This window comes from Callospermophilus lateralis, chromosome 6, assembly GCF_048772815.1.
Source record: "Callospermophilus lateralis isolate mCalLat2 chromosome 6, mCalLat2.hap1, whole genome shotgun sequence".
Lineage (NCBI taxonomy): Eukaryota > Metazoa > Chordata > Mammalia > Rodentia > Sciuridae > Callospermophilus > Callospermophilus lateralis.
In genome coordinates this window covers 47,413,118-47,438,518 of record NC_135310.1, presented here as the reverse complement: position 1 = coordinate 47,438,518, position 25,401 = coordinate 47,413,118, and the positions used below count along the sequence as shown (strand labels likewise).

General features: G+C 36.0%; 1 protein-coding gene across 1 annotated transcript; it reads left to right on the top strand.

Moving 5' to 3' along the window:
* The first annotated feature begins 1,008 nt into the window (after nt 1–1,008).
* Nucleotides 1,009–24,397, top strand: Nus1 (NUS1 dehydrodolichyl diphosphate synthase subunit). The gene is made up of 5 exons (XM_076858311.2): nt 1,009–1,438; nt 15,115–15,240; nt 16,086–16,235; nt 20,994–21,093; nt 24,215–24,397. The coding sequence occupies exons 1-5, from the start codon at nt 1,024–1,026 to the stop codon at nt 24,303–24,305; spliced, it is 882 nt and encodes a 293-aa protein (XP_076714426.1). The 5' UTR covers nt 1,009–1,023; the 3' UTR covers nt 24,306–24,397.
* Nucleotides 24,398–25,401: the final 1,004 nt, after the last annotated feature.

Here is a 25,401-nt window from a genome sequence, read left to right as displayed (position 1 = left end):
GAAGAATGGTACAAAATAGATTCTGGGAAGTACCAAACTAGCTTAGAGGACCACGCAGAAGTCCAGCCTGGTTGTACACTGGGTTGTATAAAAGGTATGACAAGGCTTGACGTGGTGGTGACTAGGATCAGATGCCATGCCTATTTTCCTCCCCATTCTAAACTTAACTCCCAGCTCTGGGTCAGTAAATCACTGAATGAAAAATAAGTATAGGAGGGAAGTGATTGGATCACAGGGCAACTGAGTTTCTCTTTTATGTACTAAACAATGGATAAGCCAGTAAGGATTTCGTTTTGAGAGGGTGTGTTTCTGGATCTTCAGTGCCATTAAGAAGAGAGAGTCTAGTTGGGAGGTTGAACAACCAGTAGTAGCAGAACCTCTCTAAGAGATACATCCCAGTCTTTGGGGACACTTTCCTTTGGGGGACCTTGGTTGAACCCCAGTGTCTACACTGGGGTGGACTGCTTTCCACCCTTAGATTTTTTTTAGTATCTTTAATTTCCTAACCACTTAGATCACTTACTCTCCTAGAAAATCGTTTCTGTTCTGGCTGTCAAAGGAGCCCGACAGTATAAGACGCCCAGGACGCCGGTCCCTGGAGCCGCCCATTCTACCTAGGACACGTGTGCTTTTTCTGGGGTCCCTCCAGAAATGGTCGGTTGCACCCGCTCCTTGCCCTCCACACGACCAGGGGGCGCACTCCGTCCAGGGCCAGCCCAGTTTCCAGGCGCACGCCCTCTCTCGCCGCGCAGGGCTAGGTCTCATCCTCGGGCCCGTAAGCCGCGTCAGAGCTCCACGCCAGCCAATCAGAATTGTCCATGTACTAACGGAGGCGGGGCCGCTAAGGGAGGAGGAAGATGGCGGCGGGGGCGAGGTGAAGTGTTGGCAGTGGAAAGGGGTTCGGGCGCGGGGGGTGGGGGGACGCGGAGTGATGGCCCGCGACGGCAGCAGGGGAGGATAAAAAGCCATCACGCCGCGGGTGTGGGTGGGAGGGAGGGGTGGGCGCCCGAGCGCCACAAGAGTATGACGGGGCTGTACGAGCTGGTGTGGCGGGTGCTACACGCGCTGCTCTGCCTGCACCGCACGCTCACCTCCTGGCTCCGCGTTCGGTTCGGCACCTGGAACTGGATCTGGAGGCGCTGCTACCGTGCCGCCTCCGCCGCGGTCCTAGCGCCGCTCGGCTTTGCGCTCCACAAGCCCCCGGCAGTAGGCAGGAACCGCCGTCACCACCGGCTCCCGCGCGGGGGGCCGGGTCCGGCCGCCGCCCACCCCCGGCTGCGCTGGCGCGCGGACGGCCGTTCCCTGGAGAAGCTACCTGTACATATGGGCCTGGTGATCACCGCGGAAGAGCAGGAGCCCAGCTTCTCGGACATCGCGAGCATCGTGGTGTGGTGTATGGCTGTGGGGATCTCCTACATTAGCGTCTACGACCACCAAGGTGAGGCATGGTGGTGGGTGGGCTGCCAGAGACATCGCTGACCTCTAGCACCGCGTATTTGGCAGGTGTGCCCAGGGTACGCGCACACGGTCGCTCTCCAGGCCCTTCTGTGCAAATCACAGTGGCAGAGCTTTCAAGGAAGGGAACTTTATTGAACACCTATTAAGTCCCTGGATTCGATTCAGTAAGTTAATACTTAAAAAAATGTGTCATTATTTACAATATCCTAGTAAGATAGATGGTTTTTGTATACCTTTGTTTCACAAAAGAGGGAGTTGAAGTTCAAAAACATTAACTGATTTATCCAAGGTCACAAAGGTAGTACAGGGGAAATTGGAATTTTAGCCAGTTACCCTTTGGTTACACTTCACTTGTTTCCCAAAGAGTTTCGAGGTACTGGTCTTAATTGCAGTCAGGCTTTGTGGTAAGTGCTGGAGATGGGAGTGGTAGGGGCCAGATACCAGTTGACCCAGTCTTATGAAAAATTGTGATAGAGATTGAGTAGGCACAAAGGACAGTGGTTCCCTTCTGTGTTTGGAAGCCTGGGATCCTGTGTGATTCTTGGTCCTCAGTGACCAGGACAGTACTTGATAGGATTGTCCCTCCATAAGTTTTGATTGAGAGAATGAAATTCAACACAGGCAATTTTTATAAGTACAGAAATTCAACACTTATTGCGTAAAAACAAGTCCAAAACACTGTGCCAGACATTCCTTGGAATCTTGCCTTTAATTTCATGGATTCTCAGGCTTGGGGAGAAAGGTACATATGTAAGTGACATGGGGCATTTTTTGAGTACAGTAACTACTATGAGAAGAGAGGAGAGAAATTCTGAGTGGAGGAGCTTGAGAGTTGCATACAGAGGAGATGGGATTTGATCAGGCTATTGAAAAATATCTAATTGATAAGGTTGAGGAGGGCTCTAAATGTCAGGTTTGGGTTTTAATCAAGTCCTGACTGCTTTGGTATTTTAACTCATTTTGTCCCATTGTCCCAGATGTTAAAAATGCGTGAAAACTTCAAATGAGCAACAAGTATACCACTTATGGTCACTTTGAAATAATGATTATGTTTATAGAGGTCTATTCTTTTGAGAAAAATAACAAAAGAATGATTAGAGCATTTAAAAAATACATAAAGGATATATAAGCTTTAGATTATGATTTCCAACCTATTTTAAATAAAGTATTCACAAAATTGAAAATTTGGGACTTAATGGGTTAATGATAAAGATGATGGTTTTGGAGTACTGGTACGGAGGAAAGAAAATGAATGTTTTATTCTCTGTTCAATAACGTAGATTACCTGTGTGCTCTAAAGAAGCTACAACTTGATTTTTACTTTTAAATCTTCATCATATAGGTAGATTTAAGTGCAGGGTTTCTTCAGGATAAGTAGTAATCTCTGACTGCCTTATCATCTTCCTTGCTGTCAGCAAGGAATATGATTCAGTATCCTATCATCATCCAATGATGATTTGCCCTATAGGGTAAGGTTTAATATAGCCAGAGACAGACATTATAGAACTTGCTTATAAAAAAAAAAAACTCAGCAGACCAATAGAGATTGTCAGGAGATGATCCAATCCTTGCATATTATCTGGTTAATAAAATAAAGTGAATTAGAAATGGAAATTAAAGACATCGAGCAATATGCTGGATTGACTTATATCCAAGTGATTCTTTTAAATCAAGTACCTTTATCTTCCTATAGGGGAGGAAAATATATAGCTAAATTGTTTGACTTTGTGACTATCTCCTAGCTCAGGTTAAAATATTGCCACACTTCCTTGTTCCGGCAATTCCTGTTATTGAATTTCTGATGTGATTCATACATATCTTGTGTCATACTGGCTAAAAGCAAAATGATTGGTAATGAAAAGGAAGAAGTCAAATTGAACCACGTTTTAGCTGAGAACTAAATGGAGGTTTAAAGATTAGAGAATTTTGTGTCCTACTCTAAAAGCAGGTTTTATTATTATTATTATTTAAAGAGATGAGGACAGTTTCACTGCTTGATTAAGAGACCTTCAATTTATCAATTTTGATTAATTCATTCAACAGTTTACAGTTGGGTATCTAAGTACCAGATATTCTTCCAGGCATGGGCATGAAGAAATGAACAAAATAGACAAAAATTCCTGGCTCATAGAACCTTAGATTTTAGTAGGAGTCTTGTCAATTTGTATAAAATATTTAGTGCATTATAATTAATATAAAACATTTGGTATTGCAAGTGCAAGGAGGAAAAATAAAGCAGAGAAGTGAGGCAGAAATAGGAGTGTTGAAAGTCAGTAATGTAGAAAGGGGTGCCATTCTAAATAGTGTAGCCAGGGAAAGCCACAGTGACTTGAGTATAAATCTAAAAAGAGGTGGAGCAAATCATGAATATGTAAGAAAAACTGGGCTTTTTCAGGGAAGTATAGATATTTAAGCTTTATTCAGTTTTTTCCCATGAAATGTTTGTTAAACCTATATCTTGGTAAATATTTAACTTTTAAAAATCCTATTAACGTACTCATAAGTGTTATGTTATGGAATACTGTACTGTAATACAAGGAGTAGAAGAAATGATGCTCTTAAGTTTACACTCAAGGAGAGATATCTAAAAAATTAATACAAGCTAATATATAAATGTTAAGTGATTGAGAAGAGACTTTAGAGAAAAGGGAGAATTTCTTGGGGAGCAGCATTAGTCCCCATATGTCCTGGAAAGAAAAGGAAATAACATTTGAGCTGGACCCAGCAAAAATAGGTAGAATTTGGATTAGCTTGAAAGTGCAGTGTTCTTTGAGTGTGTGTAAATAGGAGTTCCCCAAAGGCATCATTCCCAGTAGCAATAACATTGAATGGAATGTTGGGATTAGTAAATGTAGTTAGTGAAATTAGTGAAAGTTATTATAAGATGAAGGATTGGACAACTGTTCTATTATCTGTTGCTTTGTAAAACTCTGCCCAGAAGTATAACTTTTTAAAACAGTTCATGTGTTGATGCAGTTCAATTGGTCAGTTTTCTGTAGTCACTCATAGTACAGTTGCAGACAAGTTGGCATATAAAGGATTTTTTTTTCATGTCTGATGCATGGTTTATCATGACTGGTAAGATGAGAGCAGGTTGCTCTGTCTTTATATGGTTGTTTAATAAGGCTAGTTTTAGCTTCCTCATTTTATAGTGGCCTCAGGCTAATCAGACTTCTAACAAAGTAGTGGACTTCCTCTGGATCAAGTGTTCCCAGAGACTGAGTCCAAGACCAAAGCTGTAAGACTTCTTATGACTGAGCTTGGGAAATGAAAGTCATGCATCTGATCTGCCTTGAATTAAGGAAATGGAGAAAAGGATTTTAGTTCTCAGTTGAAAAGTGGCTTAAGCAGAAAGGTGGGGAGTTGACAGGGTTGATAGCAGCCATTTTAGAAACAAGCTTACCACCTTTATTTTTTCCTGTCCTATATCCCTTTATCCAAATATTTGTACTTAAACAAGTATTCATTCTAATTATGTAGGTTATAAGTTATTTTTAATCTTTAGACAAAAACCTCCCATTTTGATATTTAACTTAGCCTGATGTTATAAAAAAGCCCTTACTTTTTTTTTTAACTGGGGATATCAAACCTGGACTTTCTGCATGCTAAGCAAGCCCTCTACCACCGAGCTACACACCCAGCCTGATCTTTTTGTTTTTTATTTTCTCTGTAATTAATCTTTTTTTTCCCATATCTCTCTCCTTTTCTTCATACTAGGGATTGAACCCAGGGATGCTTTGCCAATGAGTTACATCACCAACCAGTTTTATTTTGAAACAGGGTCTAAGTTGTTCAGGCTGGACTGAAATTTGTAATCCTTCTGCTTCAGTCTCCTGAGTAGCTGGGATTACAGGCCTGCAACACCATGCCTGGCTACCTGCCTTATTTCTTTTTCTTTTTTTTCACATTTTTTAGCAAGAATGTGTTGTTTTTATTTGTTTTTGTATCAGAATAGTACATAGCAGTTGTGTTCATTTCAACAGAGTCATACATGCATGGAATTTGGTTTACTCCATTTCAGTCCCCATTCCTCTTCTTCTCTCCCTCCCCTCCCCCATTCTCCTTCCTCTGCTGATCTTCCTTTATTGTGTTTATTTATTTGTTTTTGAACAGTGCTTTTTACGTGTTCATAAAACTAGAATTTCCTGTGGTATGTTTATATATGCACATAGTATGATTTTGTCAGATTTATTTAGCTTTTCCTCACCTTTTCCATCCCTCTTTCCTCCTCCTAGATCATCTTCTCCACTGATTTTCCCTATATCTTCATGATATCCGACCCCCCACCGTTTTGCCCTTATTTTGCTCTAGTTTCTGCATATGAGAGAAAACATTCAACTCTTGATTTTCTGAGTCTGGCTTATTTCACTTAGCATGATGTTCTCTATTTCCATATATTTACCAGAAATGCCATAATTTCATTCTTCTTTAGGGCTGAGTAAAACTTCATTGTGTATATATACTTCATCTTCTTATCCCATTCATCTATTGATGGGCATCTGGGCTGGTTCCACAATTTGGCTAGTGAATTATGCTGCTGTAAACATTGATGTGGCTGTATTGCTATACTATGCTATGCAGTATTTCTTGATTATAGTAATTTCTGCTGGTATTTCTTTCATCTGCTTAAAACTGGAGTTTTCTTAGATCTGATCAGGAATTTTTTGAGCTCAGAATTCTAGTAAGAAGATTGGTATTTTATTTACATGATTATAACTTAAGAAATTATTATAACTCGGCTTCAAAAACCAGTATTTGGGGCATGACTGTGCCTTAAATGGCTTTTCCTGTTTGAGCCTTAGGGGTGTTATGCTTGCCTGTGTCTTACTTCAAGTATACCTAACTTCAAGTTATCTAATTATGTTTTGTTATCTTAAGTGTTAGAACTTGTTGATTGCCTGGCTGTATTGGTGTCATGCTAGTAACCTTGCTGTAGGTCAGTCTTTTTCAAAACATTTGTAAATGAGTAATTGGGGATGCTTCTAAGAAATACTGATTGAAAATATTTACTGTTCAGACTGAATGAAGATGGTAGCACCAGGACATTTCTGTTTTAATCAAGTTATTTGTGTCATTAAATCAACAGTAATCAACTTGTCTTGTATGAGACTATTCATCATGTTCTTTTTTATAAGTGAGGTTAGTTTAGAGTGGACTTAGTGTTATTTATTATAAATTGAAATGACATAAAGGCAGGCATTGCTTTCTACATAAGAATTCAGCAAATCTTTAGCTGTTTTATAAATCAAGAACCTGAGAATTAAAAAGATAAGACCTGTGTTCAGCTATTAGCAGTTCTAGAGTTTGAACCAGATTTTATTCAAAAGCTTTTTGTGTGTGTGTGTGTGGGGGGGGGGGCTGGGTATTGAATGCAGGGGCACTCAACCACTGAGCCACGTCCCCAGCCCAATTTTGTATTTTATTAGTGATAGGGTCTCACTGAGTTGTTTAGCACCTTGCTGTTGCTGAGGCTGGCTTTGAACTGGAGATCCTCCTGTCTCAGCCTCCGGAGCCACTGGAATTGCAAGCATTTACTACCAGGCCTCGCTCAAAAGCTTTTGTACTTTTGTATTGATTTCTAGTAAGAGACTCTGACCGCAATAGTCATTTTTTATACTAATTATGTTGGATCATCTTAAAGCCCTGGTGAAGTGGTACTTATCTACAAGTGATAGAAATTACTTATTAAAGAAATTATTAAGTCAAAATAGAGCTCTCTTAATACCACCAATATATAAGTTCCTCCTGAATCATAGGACACACTTTTTAAATCAACTCAGTTTAATTTTATAGAGCTCTTGCTCTATATTGAACTATTAATTTATCAGATAAGCACAGTCTGTGAAGATTTTTCATTTTTAAAATGTGCAGCCTGAGCTGGGAATATAGCTAACTAGAGCACATGCCTTACATGTGGTAGGCCCTGGGTTCAATGACTGGTAAACAACAACAAAAATAAATGTGCAGCTAGAAGCTGAGAAATCCACATGGCTTGTTCATGTTATTTATCTTCTGTGCTGATGTGCCTAGACTTAAAATCCAGTACTCATTCTATCATCATACTGTGCCACTATTATACATATCTGTTCCTTTGCTGCAGCACATTGATTCCAGTATGATTGCTGTTCTATGAGGTTATCTGGAAGTTCTCTTGAAATAAAATAGTTAAATGGCTTCTAGGATTTATGTGGTTATGACTAGTTATATAAATTATTAATAGTTTTTTTCATTTTAAATAATTATGTCATAAGTATATGTTTTCTTCTCTGAAGAGTCCCATGTAGTAGTGTTACAGTTGGGTTGTTAGAGAAATTAAATGAGGGTAACCCCTAGGTCACTTATTTAGGTGTCTAATTAAAAAAAAAAAAAGCAGTTGACTGAAGAATGGGTATTTGTTTATATATAAATGTTGCTTTACTTCTATAGCTGGTGAGATGCTTGATAGCCAGGACAATTTTTCCCTGGTGTTTATGATCTTACTTTTCTTCCTTCCTTTGTCCTTGTAAATACTTGTAGATATTTCTTAAAAGATCTGTCACTGTATTCAGAAAACCTAATAAAAACAACACAGAGGAGGAAAAGTTTATTTTGTCTCATGGTTTCAGAAGTTTATTCCATGGTCTGCCTACTCCGTAGCTGTGGACCTGAGGTGAGAAAGAACATCATGGCAGAAGGACATGACAGAGAACAGCGCAGAACATAGTAACAAGGAAGCAGGGAGAGTCCACTTACTAGGGACAAAACATAGCCCAAAGGCACGCCCCCAGTGACCTGCCTCCTTTAGCCACACCCCAAAGTTACAGTTATCATCCAGTTAATCCATATCAACTCATAGGTCACAACTTTCATAATCTAATCTTTCACCCGAAATTTATTGCGTTGTCTCACACATGAGCTTTTGGGGGATGCCACATATCCAAATCATAACAGGAATGAACAACAACAGTAAAAATTCTGATTTCATATTTAAGACATATTCGATGTATATTTTTATTTTTATGAGCTACGTCCTCAGCCCTATTTTATATTTTATTTAGAGACAGGGTCTCACTGAGTTGCTTAGCGCCTCACTTTTTCTGTGTCTAGCTTTCAACTCACAATTCTCCTGCCTCAGCCTCCTGAGCCACTGGGATTACAGGCATGTGCCACTGCACCTGGCTCAATGTGTATTTTTAGAGTCTCATTTTATAGAATAGATCCTACATTTCACATAAATTTTGAGAGTCAGTATTTAAGGAGTACAGACAAGATTTGTAACTGCCTACTTCTTTAAACTCCTTGTTACTTGGTTGCCTTAATTTGAAAAAAAAAAAAAGGAATGTCATGTCTATTACCTAGTACATGTTTGGGTTTAAGGGCAGACCAACTATGGAAATCTGTAAATAATTCCAAATTGTCATTTTATCTCTCTTTTCTTTTAAACTTTTATCTTATGTTGGATTTATTCCTGTTCCTTGTGATAAGTTTTTGTTTCCTCAGTTTCTTCTGGAATATCTTTCTTTTGTGCACCTCCTCTTTTGGTGTAGGAGCAATTTGTTTTTTTTTCATTGAGGATCATCTCAGTGTGGCAGGGAAAACTCATGTATGGGTTAATCTGACCATGAACTCTGTAAGTATGGTGGTACATCTTGAGGTGCATCTGGATATGTTCAATGACTAGAGAATCTACATCTAAACCTTTATGTTCAACATTTCTTTCTGCATTTCTAAGCATGTGCAGCAGAAATACAACACTCTTTTTGGGTCACCAACCTTGTGTCTAGCACCACTGGACACAACTCCCAACTTCATTGTCGAATGGAATGCATTGTTTCTTTAAAGTGACATCTTTCAGATACTTGGGACTTTTCAGATACCTGTACCTTTGATGGTCTGGGCATTTTCATGGATGTTCTTAAAGTGAACATAAAGATTTGAACATCTTAATTTGCATGTTTTTTTAGGGTTTTCTGAGATGAGAGTAGGGAACCATTTTTACAGATCACTTCAGGCTGCTTTGCTGGAAGAGCTCGTGCACAGAAACTTGAAAAGATTTTAATAAGGTGTCTGAAAGAAGAGTATAATCTAATAGGTAGATCGGGCATATTTAATTTTATTCTCCTTTAAAACATTTTTTGCTCCTGACAAGATAACCACATGTGCTTAGATTTCTTCCTATTTCACTACTTGTTCTTTCTGAATCTTATGTCTGGCTTTTCTTCCTTTGTTTCACTTCTAAATGCCTTGTAGAGTTTAAAGCTGTATGTATGTTGTTGTTTTTCTGCTTAGCTGGGCCAGTGTAGCCTGTAAACAGCCCTGAGTGAAAGGGTATGACTGCTCCTATAGCAGGAAGTTATCTGACCACTGTCCCAGATAAACTTTCCAGTCTCGTGATTTTAATTATCATCTGTGTGCTGACATGCAGTTTTGTATCTCCAGCCCTGATTTCTCCCACAGTTCCTAACTTCTATATCCAACTTCTTTGTAAAATCACTTTTATTTTATTAGGCTTCTCAGCTACCTAACCTGTTTAAAACAATACTTTTAAATTTTGTCCCAGACCTCCCCCCTCATATTTTCCTCATCCCACAAAATACTACTTCCATCCAGTTCCGCAGGCTAAAAGCTTAGATATCATTTTGTGTGAGTTCTCTGACTTCATGTTCTACTTGTAATCTATCAATAAATAGGCCACCTTGGCCATCCTTCTAGAGTATATGCCAAATCTACCACTTGTTTTGTTCTCCTTTGCAGTTGTCTTAAGTTTAGGTTGCAATCATCTTTCACTTGTATTCTTGCAGTAGACCCTTGCTCTTCATTTATACTCTGGCCCCTGTATAATCCATTCTTCATCCACTAGCAGAGTTAATCTGTTTTTGATAATATCACTCAAACTCTAAATAGATCACTGCAATAACTTCACATTGTACTTAGAATGCTTATAAATTAATTACCCAGGCCCACATGTGCTTTAATGTTATAACCACTTAATGTCTGTTGTGTCGCATTATATACCTCTCTATTTATATATTGCTCATAATGATATATTTCTTTTCCTTAAATAAGATAAATTCTGAATTCTGTGAGAATATTCAGTTATTTCTATAATAGTAATCAGTTGGTGAAGTACTGTTTTATTTTGGTGCTGGGGATCAAAGCTAGTGCTTCACACATGCTAGGGAGTATTCTACCACTAAGCTGTATCCCTGGCCCTTGAAGTACTGATTACTGTATTTTAAGAATTGAGCAACATCAGCAAAGTCCTTTTTTTAAAAAAAAAAAAAATAATGCAATGTTAAAAATAAACATATGAGTCCGTCTGTCACCAAGGAAGTATATATGGTATAGAAGTGAAAAGAACAGGTTACAAAGTTGCATAATCTTGTATACCAGGTGCATCATGTATACCTTGTGCATGTGGACAAGAACTAGTGAATATTAAAAAAGTGAATAGTTGTCTTATGATGGAAAGTTAGGGATACTTCAAACTATTGAAATTGTGCAGTTCTCCTATTGTCTAAACTTCCTTTTTATAGTTTTTAATACTAGAATTTAAAACAGATGTTTCTTTGACTATTAGAAGCCTACATTTGGTCCTTAAAGTGCATAGCTAATGTTTCTCAGAAAATACCAAAAACATTATAGTCTTAATGTTTAATGGGGTGTAGCTTTTTCCTAGCATAATATTTCCCTCTTTTATGGAAATTGGAGATTTTTTCGCATTTTGTTTTCAAAAATGACTTTCATGTACCTTTTCTATATATATTTTATATTGTTTGTTTTTTGGAAATTGAGTCTTCATGAGATATAGTTGCAGAATATGAGATGATATAGTTTCCATATGTGAACATAATGTGAACTTCCTTAAAGCATTATTGCAAAGACTTACTTTAGATTCCCAGATCACTCTTAAAGAATTCAAAATACATATTTTGTTTGCCCTGTAAAATCTCAAAAGCCTTTTATGAAAGAGCTATTGGGGAGTGGGGAATAGAGCTGAATTTCTACTTTTTTCAAAAGGTATTAATTATTTCTAAAAAGGATCATTTTTACTTGACAGTATTTGACTTTTTAAAGAGAGGAAATTAAAATTTAGCAGAATTGTTTAATAGTATTGTTCATTTGTCAGAGTTAAAAATAGTTACTGAACTGAATAGTAATTAAAGTCAGGACAAATTTTTAAGAATTAAGACACTTCAGGACAATTGCTTGACCATTTTGCATCTATTCTTCATCTGTAAAAGGATACAATAACATTATTCTAAAAGCTCAATACTATATAATTCTGTAAAATAATAGTTTTCTCAAAAACTTGAGAATGTTTAAATGCTTTTTCCTTAAATCACTTATTTTTGAATGAGTATGATCTTAACTTCTGTTTGTATAAAATTACTTTTGTGATAATTTGTTTACGTTTATGCCATCATTTTGACTTTAAATTCTGGAAGGCAAACAGAATGAATTATATGAGAAAAAGAATCTGCATACACTATGTTATCACTATAGAAATTTCTGATTTCAATCAAAGCCTCCCTTATATCTTTTTGCAGTTCTTGTATATCTTGTGAGGTATGCATATGTGTGTATTGCCTTTGAATCCTAAAGAAAACTGTAAGTTGATATTATTTGTGGGTAAAATAACTACCATAGAGTAATCAGATTTCTTGATGGGAGTCAAGCTATGAAATATTGGGAATCATCTTTCTCATAATCTATTTCATCTAAGAACATAGCAGAAACTGCATTTATTTAACTATTTTGTGGTGTTGGGGATCAAAACCAGGATTCAAGTGTAGGAGGCAAGCACTCTACTACTGAGCTTTACCTTCAGGCCTGAAACTATACTTTTTAGTTTCATCTCTTCATCTGGATCACCAAGACAAAAGTTCTGTTTAAAATAACCTTATGAAAATCTTCTTTATAAAAGATATTTTGTAACTGTGTCTCTGTTATAGTCTTTTTTTTTTTAAAGAGTTCCTGCCTGTGTGCAATAAGGAAGTGTCTGCTTTTATTGTGAGAGGTTCCTGGAAACAAAAAAAAAATTTTCCATTCAATGGCATGTCCCTTTTGATGGCATCTTATGCATTGATAATTCCATTTATAAAGTAAACATTGAACTTCTGTTAAATGGAAGTTCCCTTAAAGGAATAGATGAGAGGAACACAAGTTCACAAGTAAGAATGTAGTTAGTTCCTGGTGATGGTGTGGTTGGTTAAGATATTGCTGTTTTAAAAATAATGGTATTTGTTTTCAAGGGGTTTGAATAAAATGTGGAGGGTGGAATAAAATGGGACACATCTGAATAGGGTATTCGGACGGACTCTTAAGGGGATGACATTTCAGCAGGCGTGTGAAGAAACAGAATTTTACAGGTATGCCATTCGGGAAGTTAAAGGATAGGGGTTAGAGTCACTCCATCTATTTTTTGAGAAACATAAGGCAGTTCTTGCTTGCTGGGATACAGTACTACAAAGAAATATTTTGACTTGTTTCATAAACATGAATTATTTGCCTCCACCAATTGTCAATACACAGGCTAGAACGCTGTGGTTGAGCTGAGCTGTTTGTTATTAATACGCTAGTCGTTTTAGGAGCCATTGAAGATATTGAAGTTGGATTGTGCCAAGATTGAAGATGACCTCTCTTCTTTAAGAAGACATATATTTATTGAGTTTTTGCTCTGTGCCCCAGGCACTGTGTTAGGCCTCAGGAGAAAAACAGATAGGATCCTTTACCTGTATAGTTCTTGTATGTACAGGTAAAGTACTTCTGTCTCATCACTTTATTGTTAACACCACCTAAATATTCTGTTATTTACTATCTAAAACTGAATTTTTTTCCTTTTATCCAGTTTTTTTGTAGAATTTGCTCATTTAAAAAAAATATTATCATTTTCTGCAACCTAGGATAAAAGACTTGGAATGTTGTATGTTCCCCTGTAAGCCATGTACCATGTCCTCTCAGTTCTTTGTGGTGAGTCCTTCTTTCCATTGCCTCAACCTGGAGTAGTCTGCTGCCTGCCTATGATTAATGCTAGGAAAATTTCCTTAAAGGTATAAATTTCTACAGATTTCCACATTGCTCACAAATTATCTGTTACCTGTCTGGGAGGCAATATGAAATATAAATTAGAACTATCCTCTTGCCCTTTCTCTCTTACCCTTTGCATCAGCAGCATTTGTCTGTCTTTTGAACATTCCAAACAGTGCTTTTTCTTAAAGATTTTCCCCTTCTATGATGGTGGAATGCGATGATCATTATTATCCAAAGTCAGTTATGAAGACACGAATTGGTGTGAATATACTGTGTTTACAACCAGAGATATGAAAAATTGTGCTCTATATGTGTAATAAGAGTTGTAATGCATTCCACTGTCATATAAATAAAAAATTAAAAAAAAAAGATTTGCCTCTTCTAATGTTCTCTCCATTTTTTTCCTCTTTACCTTTCTTGAGTTCAGCTGGCCCAAGGCTTGTTTCTTTTATAAAGCCTTATTCCACCCAAAGAGACTGCTTTTATAACTGCTGCCACACATATACTACCACTTTGAAGTGTGCAGCATATTCCTCTACCTGTCTGTCTTTCCACCCATAGAGAGGAAGAGAGAGAGAGAGAGAGAGAGACACACACACACACACACACACACACACACACACACACAGTTCTCGTTTCTCTCTCCCAGCTAATCTTTACTGCTACTTTAACTACTTACCATTACTACTAACTACCATCAGGCCTGAGAGTATATAAAGTAGACCACTTAATAAAGATCAAAAAAGCAGTGTTAACTAGAAAACTGCCTCTTCAAAAATAATCAGAAACTTTTCTTATGTTTTAAGGTAGAGCTGTATATTACATTTACATTAAATGTATGTCACATTGTTCCTTTGTCTTTCTCAGTGACCTGATGGTAAATTTTTTTGTGTGTAGTTGGAGGAACAAAAACTGTTTTATGTAGTTTATTTCTGTGCTTTTTTCTTTCTTTCTTTTTTTTTTTTTTTTAAGAAAGAGTAAGAGAAAGGAGAGAGAGGGAGAGAGAGAATTTTAATATTTATTTTTTAGTATTTGGCAGACACAACATCCTTGTATGTGGTGCTGAGGATCGAACCCGGGCCGCACGCATGCCAGTCAAGCGCACTACCGCTTGAGCCACATCCCCAGCCCTTCTGTGCTTTTTTCGAGTTTATTAAATTTTGATTTTATTACTTTTGTCTGTTCTGTACTTTTTACATAATTCATGTAAGTTTCTCTTAAGGTTAAAAAATCAAATTGAAATGGAGCTAGTAGTATTTAATATAAATAGTAAATGTGCAGAGAAAATAATGGAAGGTTGGAAATCAGGAATAAATAAATTCTTGGACAAACTTTTTAAGGACATTGTTTTTTTTAATCTGTAAATGTTTCAAATAAATGAGCTTTTAAAATTCCTTTCAAGGTCTAAATTTCTGTCCTGTTCACATAGCTTTTTTTTTTTTTCTGACTTAAGACTGAAGCCAGACTTTTATATTAACAAATCTCATCATGTTTTCCTTATAGATTCTGATTTAGGATTGATACTTTTTATTTCAGATTTGTTCAGTTCTGGATTTAGTATTCTTTTGACAAGCATCCATTAATCACTGAAGAAGATAAATGAACCTAGTTATGATTTGCATGCTTTTTCTTTTTTTCTTTAAGGTATTTTCAAAAGAAATAATTCCAGATTGATGGATGAAATTTTAAAACAACAGCAGGAACTTCTGGGCCTAGATTGTTCCAAATACTCACCGGGGTTTGCAAATAGTAATGACAAAGATGATCAAGGTAAGCATGAGTGTAAAATTGAATATGTAACACATGAAGATGTATGTTTATGTTTCAAAGCAAAGTCTGACATTCATTTTTCATTGATTTTTGTTCTGTTAGTCTTTATTGTTGGCAACTTTAATCATCAGATTGAGACTTTCCCTCTTTGTAGTTTTAAAAAATGATTTTCAATAAAAGATAAAAACAGTTTATAGATACTAAAAAGTGAACATGAGCTAGAGATCTTAGTGAATCAGACATATTATTCAATAGACAATCCAAAGAATGTTTTTAGATCAATAAATGAATATGTAAACACAGGAAAACTGGCTTTTCTTGGGGTGGGAGGAAAGACCATGGAAACTATATCAGACTAGAAAAACTTTGCATTTCTATAGATAAAGATTTTATATTGTTATCAGTTAACAGAATTCTGTCAGTTGAAAAGCAGCTCTTAGGGAATCAGATAAGGTGTGTGCTATTGATAATGCACACATAGTTCATTGAAACACAGTTTTTTCCTACAATTTTCACTCTTCTATTTTGTTATTACTACTATGATTATATATGGGGTTTTATATGAGTAAAATTCCTATTTTATAGAAAATTTATGCACAGTACAAAGTCATTCTAAGCACTTGGAAGATAAGACAGTATAATAAATATATACATAGACATTATTTTGAGTCCATTGATCGTTTCAGAGAATAGCCAAGTATGTTTTAATATTGAAATTTTAGGGCATTAATGATTCTTATTATAAGAACTCTATTTTGTTCTGAACTTACTATTCATAAAACTGATTTTGAAATAAATCTGGAAGAGTGTGTTTTTAAAATATCTTATTTGTTTTTTTCCTCCAGTTTTAAATTGCCATTTGGCAGTGAAGGTGCTGTCCCCAGAAGATGGAAAAGCAGATATTTTGAGAGCTGCTCAGGACTTTTGCCAGTTAGTAGCCCAGCAGCAAAAGAGATCTACAGATTTGGATGTAGATACGTTAGACAGTTTACTTAGTAAGTAGTATATATGTCTTTAATTTTGTATCACAAGTATATATTATGAAAGGAAGTATTTAGGTTCTTTTCATAGTGTATAGCCTGATATTTGTTTTTATACTCTATTAAATTTAAAGGACGGACATGTGAAATGGTTTTGAAAGAATAAAATTGGTAGTCAGCTCACTTACATGAGAACTTTTTGATAAAGAAAAGGACTTTTGAGTTTTTTTTATACTAATGAATATTCTGAGAAATAGGACTTCTATTTACTTTTCCCCCTTTCTTTTCTTTCTTTCTTTTAATTTTCTTTTTGGCATGGGGGATTGAACCTAGGAGTGCTTAACCACTGAGCCACATCCCCAGCCCATTTTTTTTTATTATTATTTTGATTAGTATCTTGCTAAGTTGCTTAGAACCTTGCTAGGTTGCTGAGACTGGCTCTGAACTTGCCATCCTCCTGCCTCAGCCTCCTGACTGCCCCCCCCCCCCTTTTAGTTTGAACTTAATAACTTTTTACAAGGTAATCCCAAGAATATAATCTTACTATCATCCATGATTACTTTTTTTAAGTATTTTTTCTGTACCAAATAAACCACTATGTTTTTCGTATTATACCAAAATATAACTCTATGTATATGTCTTTCCACAATGTGTGTAAATGCCTTTGGTTGCTTATTCCCTATTGAGCTACTCTAAGAACTTTTTACTTTAACATCCTGATCCTTCTAACTAGAAAGGCAATCTTTCTAACAAGTACATGTCCATTCATAGATTCTATAGCCATATGGTATCAGGGCTTTTATTTTTTATTTATTTACATTTAGTATCCATTTACCTTACTAAGTATCCATTTTCTAACTCAGTAACTCCTCATTCTTTGTTTCTTCTACTTTGACATGGCCATCATTGAGTACAGTCCCCCTCTGTTCTCTTGCTCTAACTTCCTACTTTGACTTTCACTTGTTGCCTTTATTCTTATGGTTGTTTGTGATTGTGTAACTATAGTTGGGCTCACTGAGAAATGGACCATTGTAGAGGCACTATGGTTAGAGATTACTGGGATATTGACTGTTTCCTGAACTTTGTCAGGTCCAAGCAGGCAGTAATTTATGAGTACATCCTTAAAGTTGTCCTTGGCCAAACAGGTGGTCTTTAGGTTGGTTGCCCGTGGGAAAGTGCTAACGTGTTGAACCCAGGTGTTGCCTTCAGGTATTGTAAACTTATAACAAAAGAGTATGTATGCTGTCCTTAACTTAATTAATATGACAGAAACAAATACTCTGAATACTGTCATGCCCAAAAGTTCCCTTGTAACTGTATTCAATTTCTACTTCTACCTCCCAAACCAGGCAACCACTGGTTTGCTTTCTGACATAGCGTTGTGTTTTCTAGAACTGTTATAGAAAAGCCATCATATAATGTGTAGTCTTTATCTCTTATGTATTCAGCCTAATATTTTTGAGGTTCATCCATATTGCTTGCATTTATAGCTCATTACTTTTTATTATTGAATAGTATTCTATTTTATGGATAATACCACATTTGTTTATCCATTCATTAGTTTATGTATATTTGCTTATTTTCAGTTTTTTAATAATCATGTGACTATTGAAATACATGTCTTTGTGTGGACATGTTTTCTTCTCTCTTGAGTAGATACCTAACAGTGAAATTGCTATATGTGGTGAGTGAATGTTTAATTTTTTTTAAAAGGTATTCTGTCTCTCTCTTTTTTTAAATATCTTTATTTTATTTTTATGTGGTGTTGAGGATTGAACCCAGCGCCCTGCGTATGCCAGGCGAGTACACTACCGCTTGAGCCACATCCCCAGCCATGTTTAATTTTTTTAGGAAACTGCCAAACTGCTTTCCAAATAGACTATATGTTTTACATCCCTACCAGCAAGGTAGAAGGTTCTTATCTCTACAAATCCTTGCTAAAAACATCTTAAATGTATTTTGGCCAGTTTAGTGTGTGTATAATAGTATTCTGTCTGGTTTTAATTCACATCTTTATAAAGACTAATGATGTTGAACATTTTTCGTGCTTTATCTTCGTTAGTGAAATGTCTGTTCCAATGTTTTGCGTATTTTTAACAGGTTGTTTGTGTTATTATTGAGTTTTAAGAGTCTATATGTTCTGGATACATGTCTTTTATCAGTGATAAGATAGGTACACTTACAAATACTTTCTCCTAGTTCATGGCTTACTTTTTCATTTTCTTAACTGTTTAAGTTTTTAATTTTTACAAACTCCAGTTTACCAGGTTTTTTTTCTTTTATGGATTGTGTATTTGGTATCATATTTAAGAGATCTTTGCCTTACCCAAAGTCACAATTATTTTTTCTTGTGTTTTCTTCTAGATGTTTTAGGGATTTTGTGATTATATTTAGGTCTATAATCCATTTTGTCTTAACCTGTGTTAACAGTATGAGGTTAAAGGTCCTAGTTATTTAATTGTTTTTTGGCTATTTTGGGTCCTTTTCATTTAAATGTAAATTTTAAGGTCAAATTTTCAATTTCAAAGAAAGAAAGAAGACTCTGCTGGGATTTGGGGTTAAGTTGAATCTGTCCCTCAATTTGAGGAAAATTGTTGTCTTAAAGATATTGAGTCTTCCAATCCATAAACATAGTTTCTCTCTCTATTTGGGTCCTAATTTGTCTCTCAGAGCTATATAATTTCAGGCTTTAGAATTTCAACTTCTCTTTAATTTTTATTTATTTTTATGTGGTGCTGAGAATCGAACCCAGTGCCTCACTACATACTAGGTGAGGCTCAACCACTGAGCCACAACCCCAGCCACTCAATTTCTTTTGTTAAATTTATTCCTAAGTATTTTATTCCTTTTTTTGCCATTGTTAATGGAATTATTTTCTTAACTTTATTTTCAGATTATTGATAATATTTGTAAATAGAAGGTTTTTAAAAATATTTATTTTATATCTGACAGTCTTCTTAAAATTTACTTAATCTTGATAGCAGCTCTTTCTGTAGAGACTTGGAATTTTCTAAATATAAGATTATATTGTCCATCAAGATGACAATGATCGTCTCCTGTTTGGTTCTGTTGTTGTTTTGTTTTTGTGTGTGCATGTGGTTTTTTTATTTGCTTGTTGTTTTTTTGGTCTGGCTTCCTGTGTCTGCATAGTTGAGTGGTCATTCAATGATTTGCACACAGATGCTCAGACACCTTAAGTTTGTAAGGCTTAGGTGATTTCTGTGTGGAATTGGAAAAAAATTTTTTGGAAAAAAAATTGAGAACATTTTTAAGTCTCCTTCACCTTTACTTCCTGCCCTGCCCTCTCTCCCTGACTCTCTCCTGTGTAAATAGTTTCCCGATCAGCTGTAGAAGTATGAGATTTTATCTGAGATCTTATTTCCAGGATCTTCCTGTTAAATTTTTGGCTGAGGAGTCTTCAGCCTCAGGCCAGTAAAGATATGAACTTTCCTTATTCCTTCCCCTTTGAGTCTCCAGCGTGTAGCTGGCAAATATGGATTATTACCATTCTCTTCCTCCTGGCTACAACTTTCAGTTCTGAATTCAGTCTTTTTTTTTTTTTTTTTTTTTTTTTTTTTTGCTATAAGAAGCAAATCTACTGATTTTGCCATCAGCCCTGTGCTAGAAAAGGTATAGTTCTCTGCAATTGATTGGGTATAGAGTTGTGGGGGATTAGGAGCAATCCCAGGTAAGAAGGCCATAGACTTCTGCCATTCTTACCTGGAGTTCTAGCTGATTTCCTACCTGGTTTTAAGAAAAACACACACACACACACACCTTTTTTAAAGAATGATTTTTTCCCCCCCTTTAGCCAGTATCCAATGCTTTTGAAGGACAGGTTTTGTCTAATACTTATTTTTTATGGAGAGGATTTGGAATCCTCTTCGGGAGTATTATTTGACATTTCTTTTCTTTTTTTTAAACTAAAGAGGATTGCTTTTTAGATGGCTGAGGAGTTCTGCTTAGTCTGTTTGCTCTACCACCATGAACTTTAAAGGGAATTTGTCATTCAAACAATACCTCAATATCTGCCTAATTCCTCAGTATTACTGCCTAATCCAATCTCCTTGCTTGAAAATGGTTAAGCTGTAGGATACTGTGTGGCAAGCAAGTGGGCTGAGGGTATGAGGAACTGTTAGAACCTGGGTCCCTCAGATTATAGTATCTTATCTGCTATACCAGTGACTCTTTTAAACTTTATTTTGAAGCAGTTGAAACTTCCTTATCTATCTCTGCCCCCCTGAAAAGACAGGTCTCATATGAAAACCAGTTCATAATATAGATAAAGAGTGTTCATGTATTTGTTGAGGCTTGAGTAGTCTCTTTTTCCCCTTTGAGGTTGCTTAGGCTCTAGGGAACATTGAAGGCATTGATCTTGTGGCCCAAATCAACAGTTGGGCCACAAGATCAATATTGCCCTAAGAGGAGTATCTTTCCCAGGATGCCAAGCGAATACCTAAATTAAGTCTTAAAAGATAGAGGAAGTTGGTGTTGGTGAGGGTGGGGTACTTATTGGGTTTAGGGTGAGAATTGGGTTACTTTCCTTATCAAGAAATCCAGTTAAGTGGACTTTTGAGAAAATTTCTACATTTGGAATGAACATAAATATTAAATTATATTCAAGAGTGATGTGAGGGGGAAACATACAGATAGAAACACAGGTAAAGCTTCTGAAGAAAATGGATATATCAGTTTATTTAGCAGATTTTATCCTTGGTCATTGTTTTGGTAAGCAATGCATGTTAATTTCATGTGTGTATCTTTATTTCCAAGGTTCAAATGGTTACCCTGATCCTGATTTAGTATTGAAGTTTGGTCCTGTGGACAGCACATTAGGCTTTCTTCCCTGGCAAATCAGATTGACTGAGATTGTGTAAGTAATTAAGTGTAATAACTTTGTTTTGATTCAGCCCAGCACTTGTTTTCTTGAGCCCAGTACTATATCTGGTGGAATTTCCAAAAAATTATGTTACTACATTCTTTACCTCAGGTACTTCACAGTACCAGTGGCTAAGTAAATACCCATATAAATAAATAAGTTAGACCTAAGAGAAAATATTGTTTTATACATGTTTGATATTGATATTGAGTAGATCAGGAGGGAGCAATATCTCTGTGGGCCTGAGTTGTTGATTCTACAGAAAAACATGACTTATCCAGGTTATATAAAATGGATATAATTTTTGTATTTAGAATAAAGTGGGACATGTAGATGATAGGAATAGAAACAAAAGAAAATCTGGGGCACATTTTAAAGAAATAGAACTGGCCTCACCAGAACAGAGTATTAGGCAGTAGTATGAAATTAAATTAAATAGTCTAGGGGTGTCAAAGGTTGGAAGGCTTTAAATACCAACATAAGGAGTATGTAAAATTGTAGACAGAGACTTAGAAATGTTGAACCTGTGACTAATATGGGAATGGTGGTTTTAGAAGATTTTGTTTGGCAGGTATATATTAGAGCAAATTGGGTTTGGGAAACGATGGAATATAAAGACAAGTGAAGAGGCCACAGCTGTAATTTAAGAGAAGAATATAGTGAAGAAAATGAAATTGTTTATTTAAAACATGGTTTGGCAAACTTTTTCTGAAAAGGGTCATATAGTAAATATTTTAGGCTTTTTCAAGCCGGTTAGCCTCTTGCAACTATCCTTCACTATTCTAATGACTTAACTCATCCAGTACAGCCAAGCAACCACAGACCATACATGAACAACTGGGAATGGCTATACTCTGAAAAATCTTTATATATATATATATTTTATAAATAAAATCAGGTGCTGGCTCCAAGGCTGTTATTGCTGACTCCAGCTTTAGAATAAAGGAGACACTTGGTAGCATTAAAAAGTATTTGAATTCCTGATCTTAGAAGGATCAGATTCTGCCAAGAGAAGTATTTATCAAGTGTGATCACAGACCTAGCACTTTTCTAATTATGGGTAAATGTGAGAGAAGAAAGGAAATGGTTTCTACTTGGTAAAACCGAAGTGGTGATGTGTATTGAAGTGTTATTGAGAGGAAACCAGAAAATAAAGGAAGCACTGATTTTTGAAAGGAAGATGTGGATTATTTTGAAGCCATAGTCTGTTTACATGGAAACACTTAGTAGTAAAAGGTGTAAATTTTTTTTGGTGATTGAAGTCAAGATTAAAAATATGAACATCTTTTCATTTGGGATCATCAGTACCTAGGAAGTAGTTTTGAGTATAAGACTAGAGAAGCTCTCCAAAGTGTACCAAAGGTCCTCAGAAATGCAAGCTTGGGGGCAGGAAAGAAAAAGGTATCAAATAAAGAGGCACAGGGTTCATGTGGTGTGGTAAAGTAGGAAAGGACTGTAGATCATCTAGTCCTACCTCTTCATTCTACAGGTGAAAAAAATGGGGAAGAGACATTTTTCAAGTTTGTAACAAAGTGGATAAGAACCTAGGTCTCCAAACTGGGTGTTCTTAGGGTGAGCATACATGTGTTTTATTTGGTTTTCTCCAGGGATTTTCCAAGTCATTCATTCCAGGTGCCTTTTAGGTAGACTTTAAGAATGGCAGTAGTGATAGTTGAGTGGTCTGGAGGGAAGAAAATGTTTTAGAGCAGATAGGATAGATTTTGGTTTGAATTTTGGCTATGCAGCTTTATAATGTGGTTTTGGAAAGTTAAAACTTCTGTTTTAACTTAAAATGAAATTTGTCAAATGGACATTTTAAGGTAGAGGTGGGGATTTAAATCTGATAATGGAGAACAGATTCTTGAATATTCTTGAACAGACTCTTCCATTGGATCTATTATTTCCATACATCTGTCACAGGCTCTCTCTTGTTATGTTGAGGCTTGTTCTCTGTCAATTCTCCATCAGACTGAGCATAATGATGGCAGGGAAGATACCTTAATGATGGAGAAGTAGAAGATTTGATCCCTGATAGAGCAAACTGAGACGTAGACAGCTTCTGAAGCACTGACGGGTAGTGACTCTCAGTGCTTCATGAAAAGTTAACAGGAGACAAAGAGTGTTGATGAGAAGTGTAAACTGAGGCAGACTTTGGAAAGTGGGGGGTTTGAGGAGGGTGTTTGAAACCAGCTTTAGCAAGAATGCCATTAAATGTATCTTTTGAGGATATCATTTAAGAAGAAGATGAAGATATAAGATTGATAACAGATATTACCCAGAGATATTGTTTGATGTTATGAAGAAATGATTGGAAATGTGAAGAAAGTGGGTGACTAGGTTCAGAATTTCTGTAGTCTAGTCAGAGGGAAAAAAACATGGCTAAAAGGAACCACAAGGTCAGGACAGTAGTTCTTCTCTGACAAGTTTGTGCACTCTGTGTGTTTGTGTGTATGTGTTACATGTAACCATTAAATTCTGAATCTGACCATGTATTTGATTCTGCTACCATTTGGCATTTCCAAATCTCATTTTAAAGCTGTATAAATAGAGATTTTTTTCATGTTAATTGTTGAAAATTATTTTAAAATAATTAAAGAGGAACCCTCTGGTTGTATTTTACTCTTGTCTTTAAAATGCTCATTTTCACACTATAAGTATCTATCTCCTTAAGCAGTTGAAAGTGGTAGAATTAAATTAAATATTCATTTTTTGTTTACTCACCATATATAACTTTAATATATCATCATGTGGGGCGTTGTGATTCTCTGCTCAACATTAAGCCTGGCTTTATAAACTGTTCACATAGTACTGGCTTCACTCTGTGATGAGTACTACAAGTGGATTCGAGTGAGATCTTTATACACATAGATCTCCAGCTTTATGTTAATCTAGGTTTTGCTTTAACTGCTTATGAAGCTAACTTAATATAGTTGCTTTTCTCTTCTGTTTTACAATAAGTTTAGCAGTCTTTTAGTAGATATGGTTTAACATATTCTGCTTATAATTTATTTTCTTCTGTCCTTAACCTCATTTTCATTGTTATCCTTTGTTTCCCCCACCAAATTACAGTTTATCATCTAATTGCCTTTTTTTTTCTCTTGTGCTTTCTTTACAGCTCTCTGCCTTCCCACCTAAACATCAGTTATGAGGACTTTTTCTCTGCCCTTCGTCAATATGCAGCCTGTGAACAGCGTCTGGGAAAGTAGTGATCCCTGGTTGCATAATTTGATTTCAGGCTTTTGGAGAAAAGGACCCAAGTGACTCTGATGTTTACAAAGCACCTATGAAACCCTGTGCACACCTAGTTCATATTCCTCATAATTTATCAACAAACACAAAAAAGTGTCTTACTTGAGAGTGAGTGTATGGCTGTGTGTGTGTGTGTGTGTGTGTGTGTATGTGTGTGTGTGTATGGAATTAAACTTATAAATGGGGGAAGTATTGGATAATGAAATATATAGACCTACAACTTTGAGCATATAGCAATGTTATAGGAGCCAAGATTTCAGATATAAAGCTTTGGGCCCCTACTACTTCCCTGTTTTTGTGGGGAGTAGAGGGAAGAGAGTGACTAGAACTGTTTGGGTTGTTTGGGGAGAAGGGAATAATTTTTGTTCAGTCTTTCCTAGTGACCAAACTTTAATTTTTAAAAATAATATATTATTAAATGAAGGTATTCTCAGTTTGAGGGAGTTGCAGGGGAGTGGAGTTCTGTGTTGCTCACTTGTTAAAAGCTTGCTCCTCTTCAGAGGAGAGAGAATATCTATCTTGAGATATCCGTCCACTTTCATTTCTTATTCATTGTAGTTAAACAGTGTGACTTGAGAATGTTGCTCTGGTGTCTGTGTTCTGTGTTGTGAAGAACATTTGAAAAGAACTCTTGCTACACTGAAATGCAGAATTTAAAAAATTTAAATGTTGAATTAGGCAATCAAAAGGGAAAAAAAGTTGAATAAGTTGTAATCTTAAAAGTAAAGATGGAAAATTTCCTAGAAAAGAAAAGTTTTGATTTCCTATTTTGTGTAATGAGTAGTATGCTGCATAGTACCCAAAGTAATTATTTTTATTTAAAATGAACATTTGAGAGAAATTATCAGGGCAGCTCTTTTCCTTAGTAGTAACCTATTCATCTTTGAAATAACACCTGGGATTTTTTTTTTCTTTTCCAGTAAATTCCAGTGGTGACTTTGCATAAAAAAAATAAGTAGGATTGAGACCTGTGTGTGGGGAAAAATATTACCAAAGTCTACAAAAATAATTTAGATTAATTTTATATGTTCTCTTTTATGAACAGAGAACTCA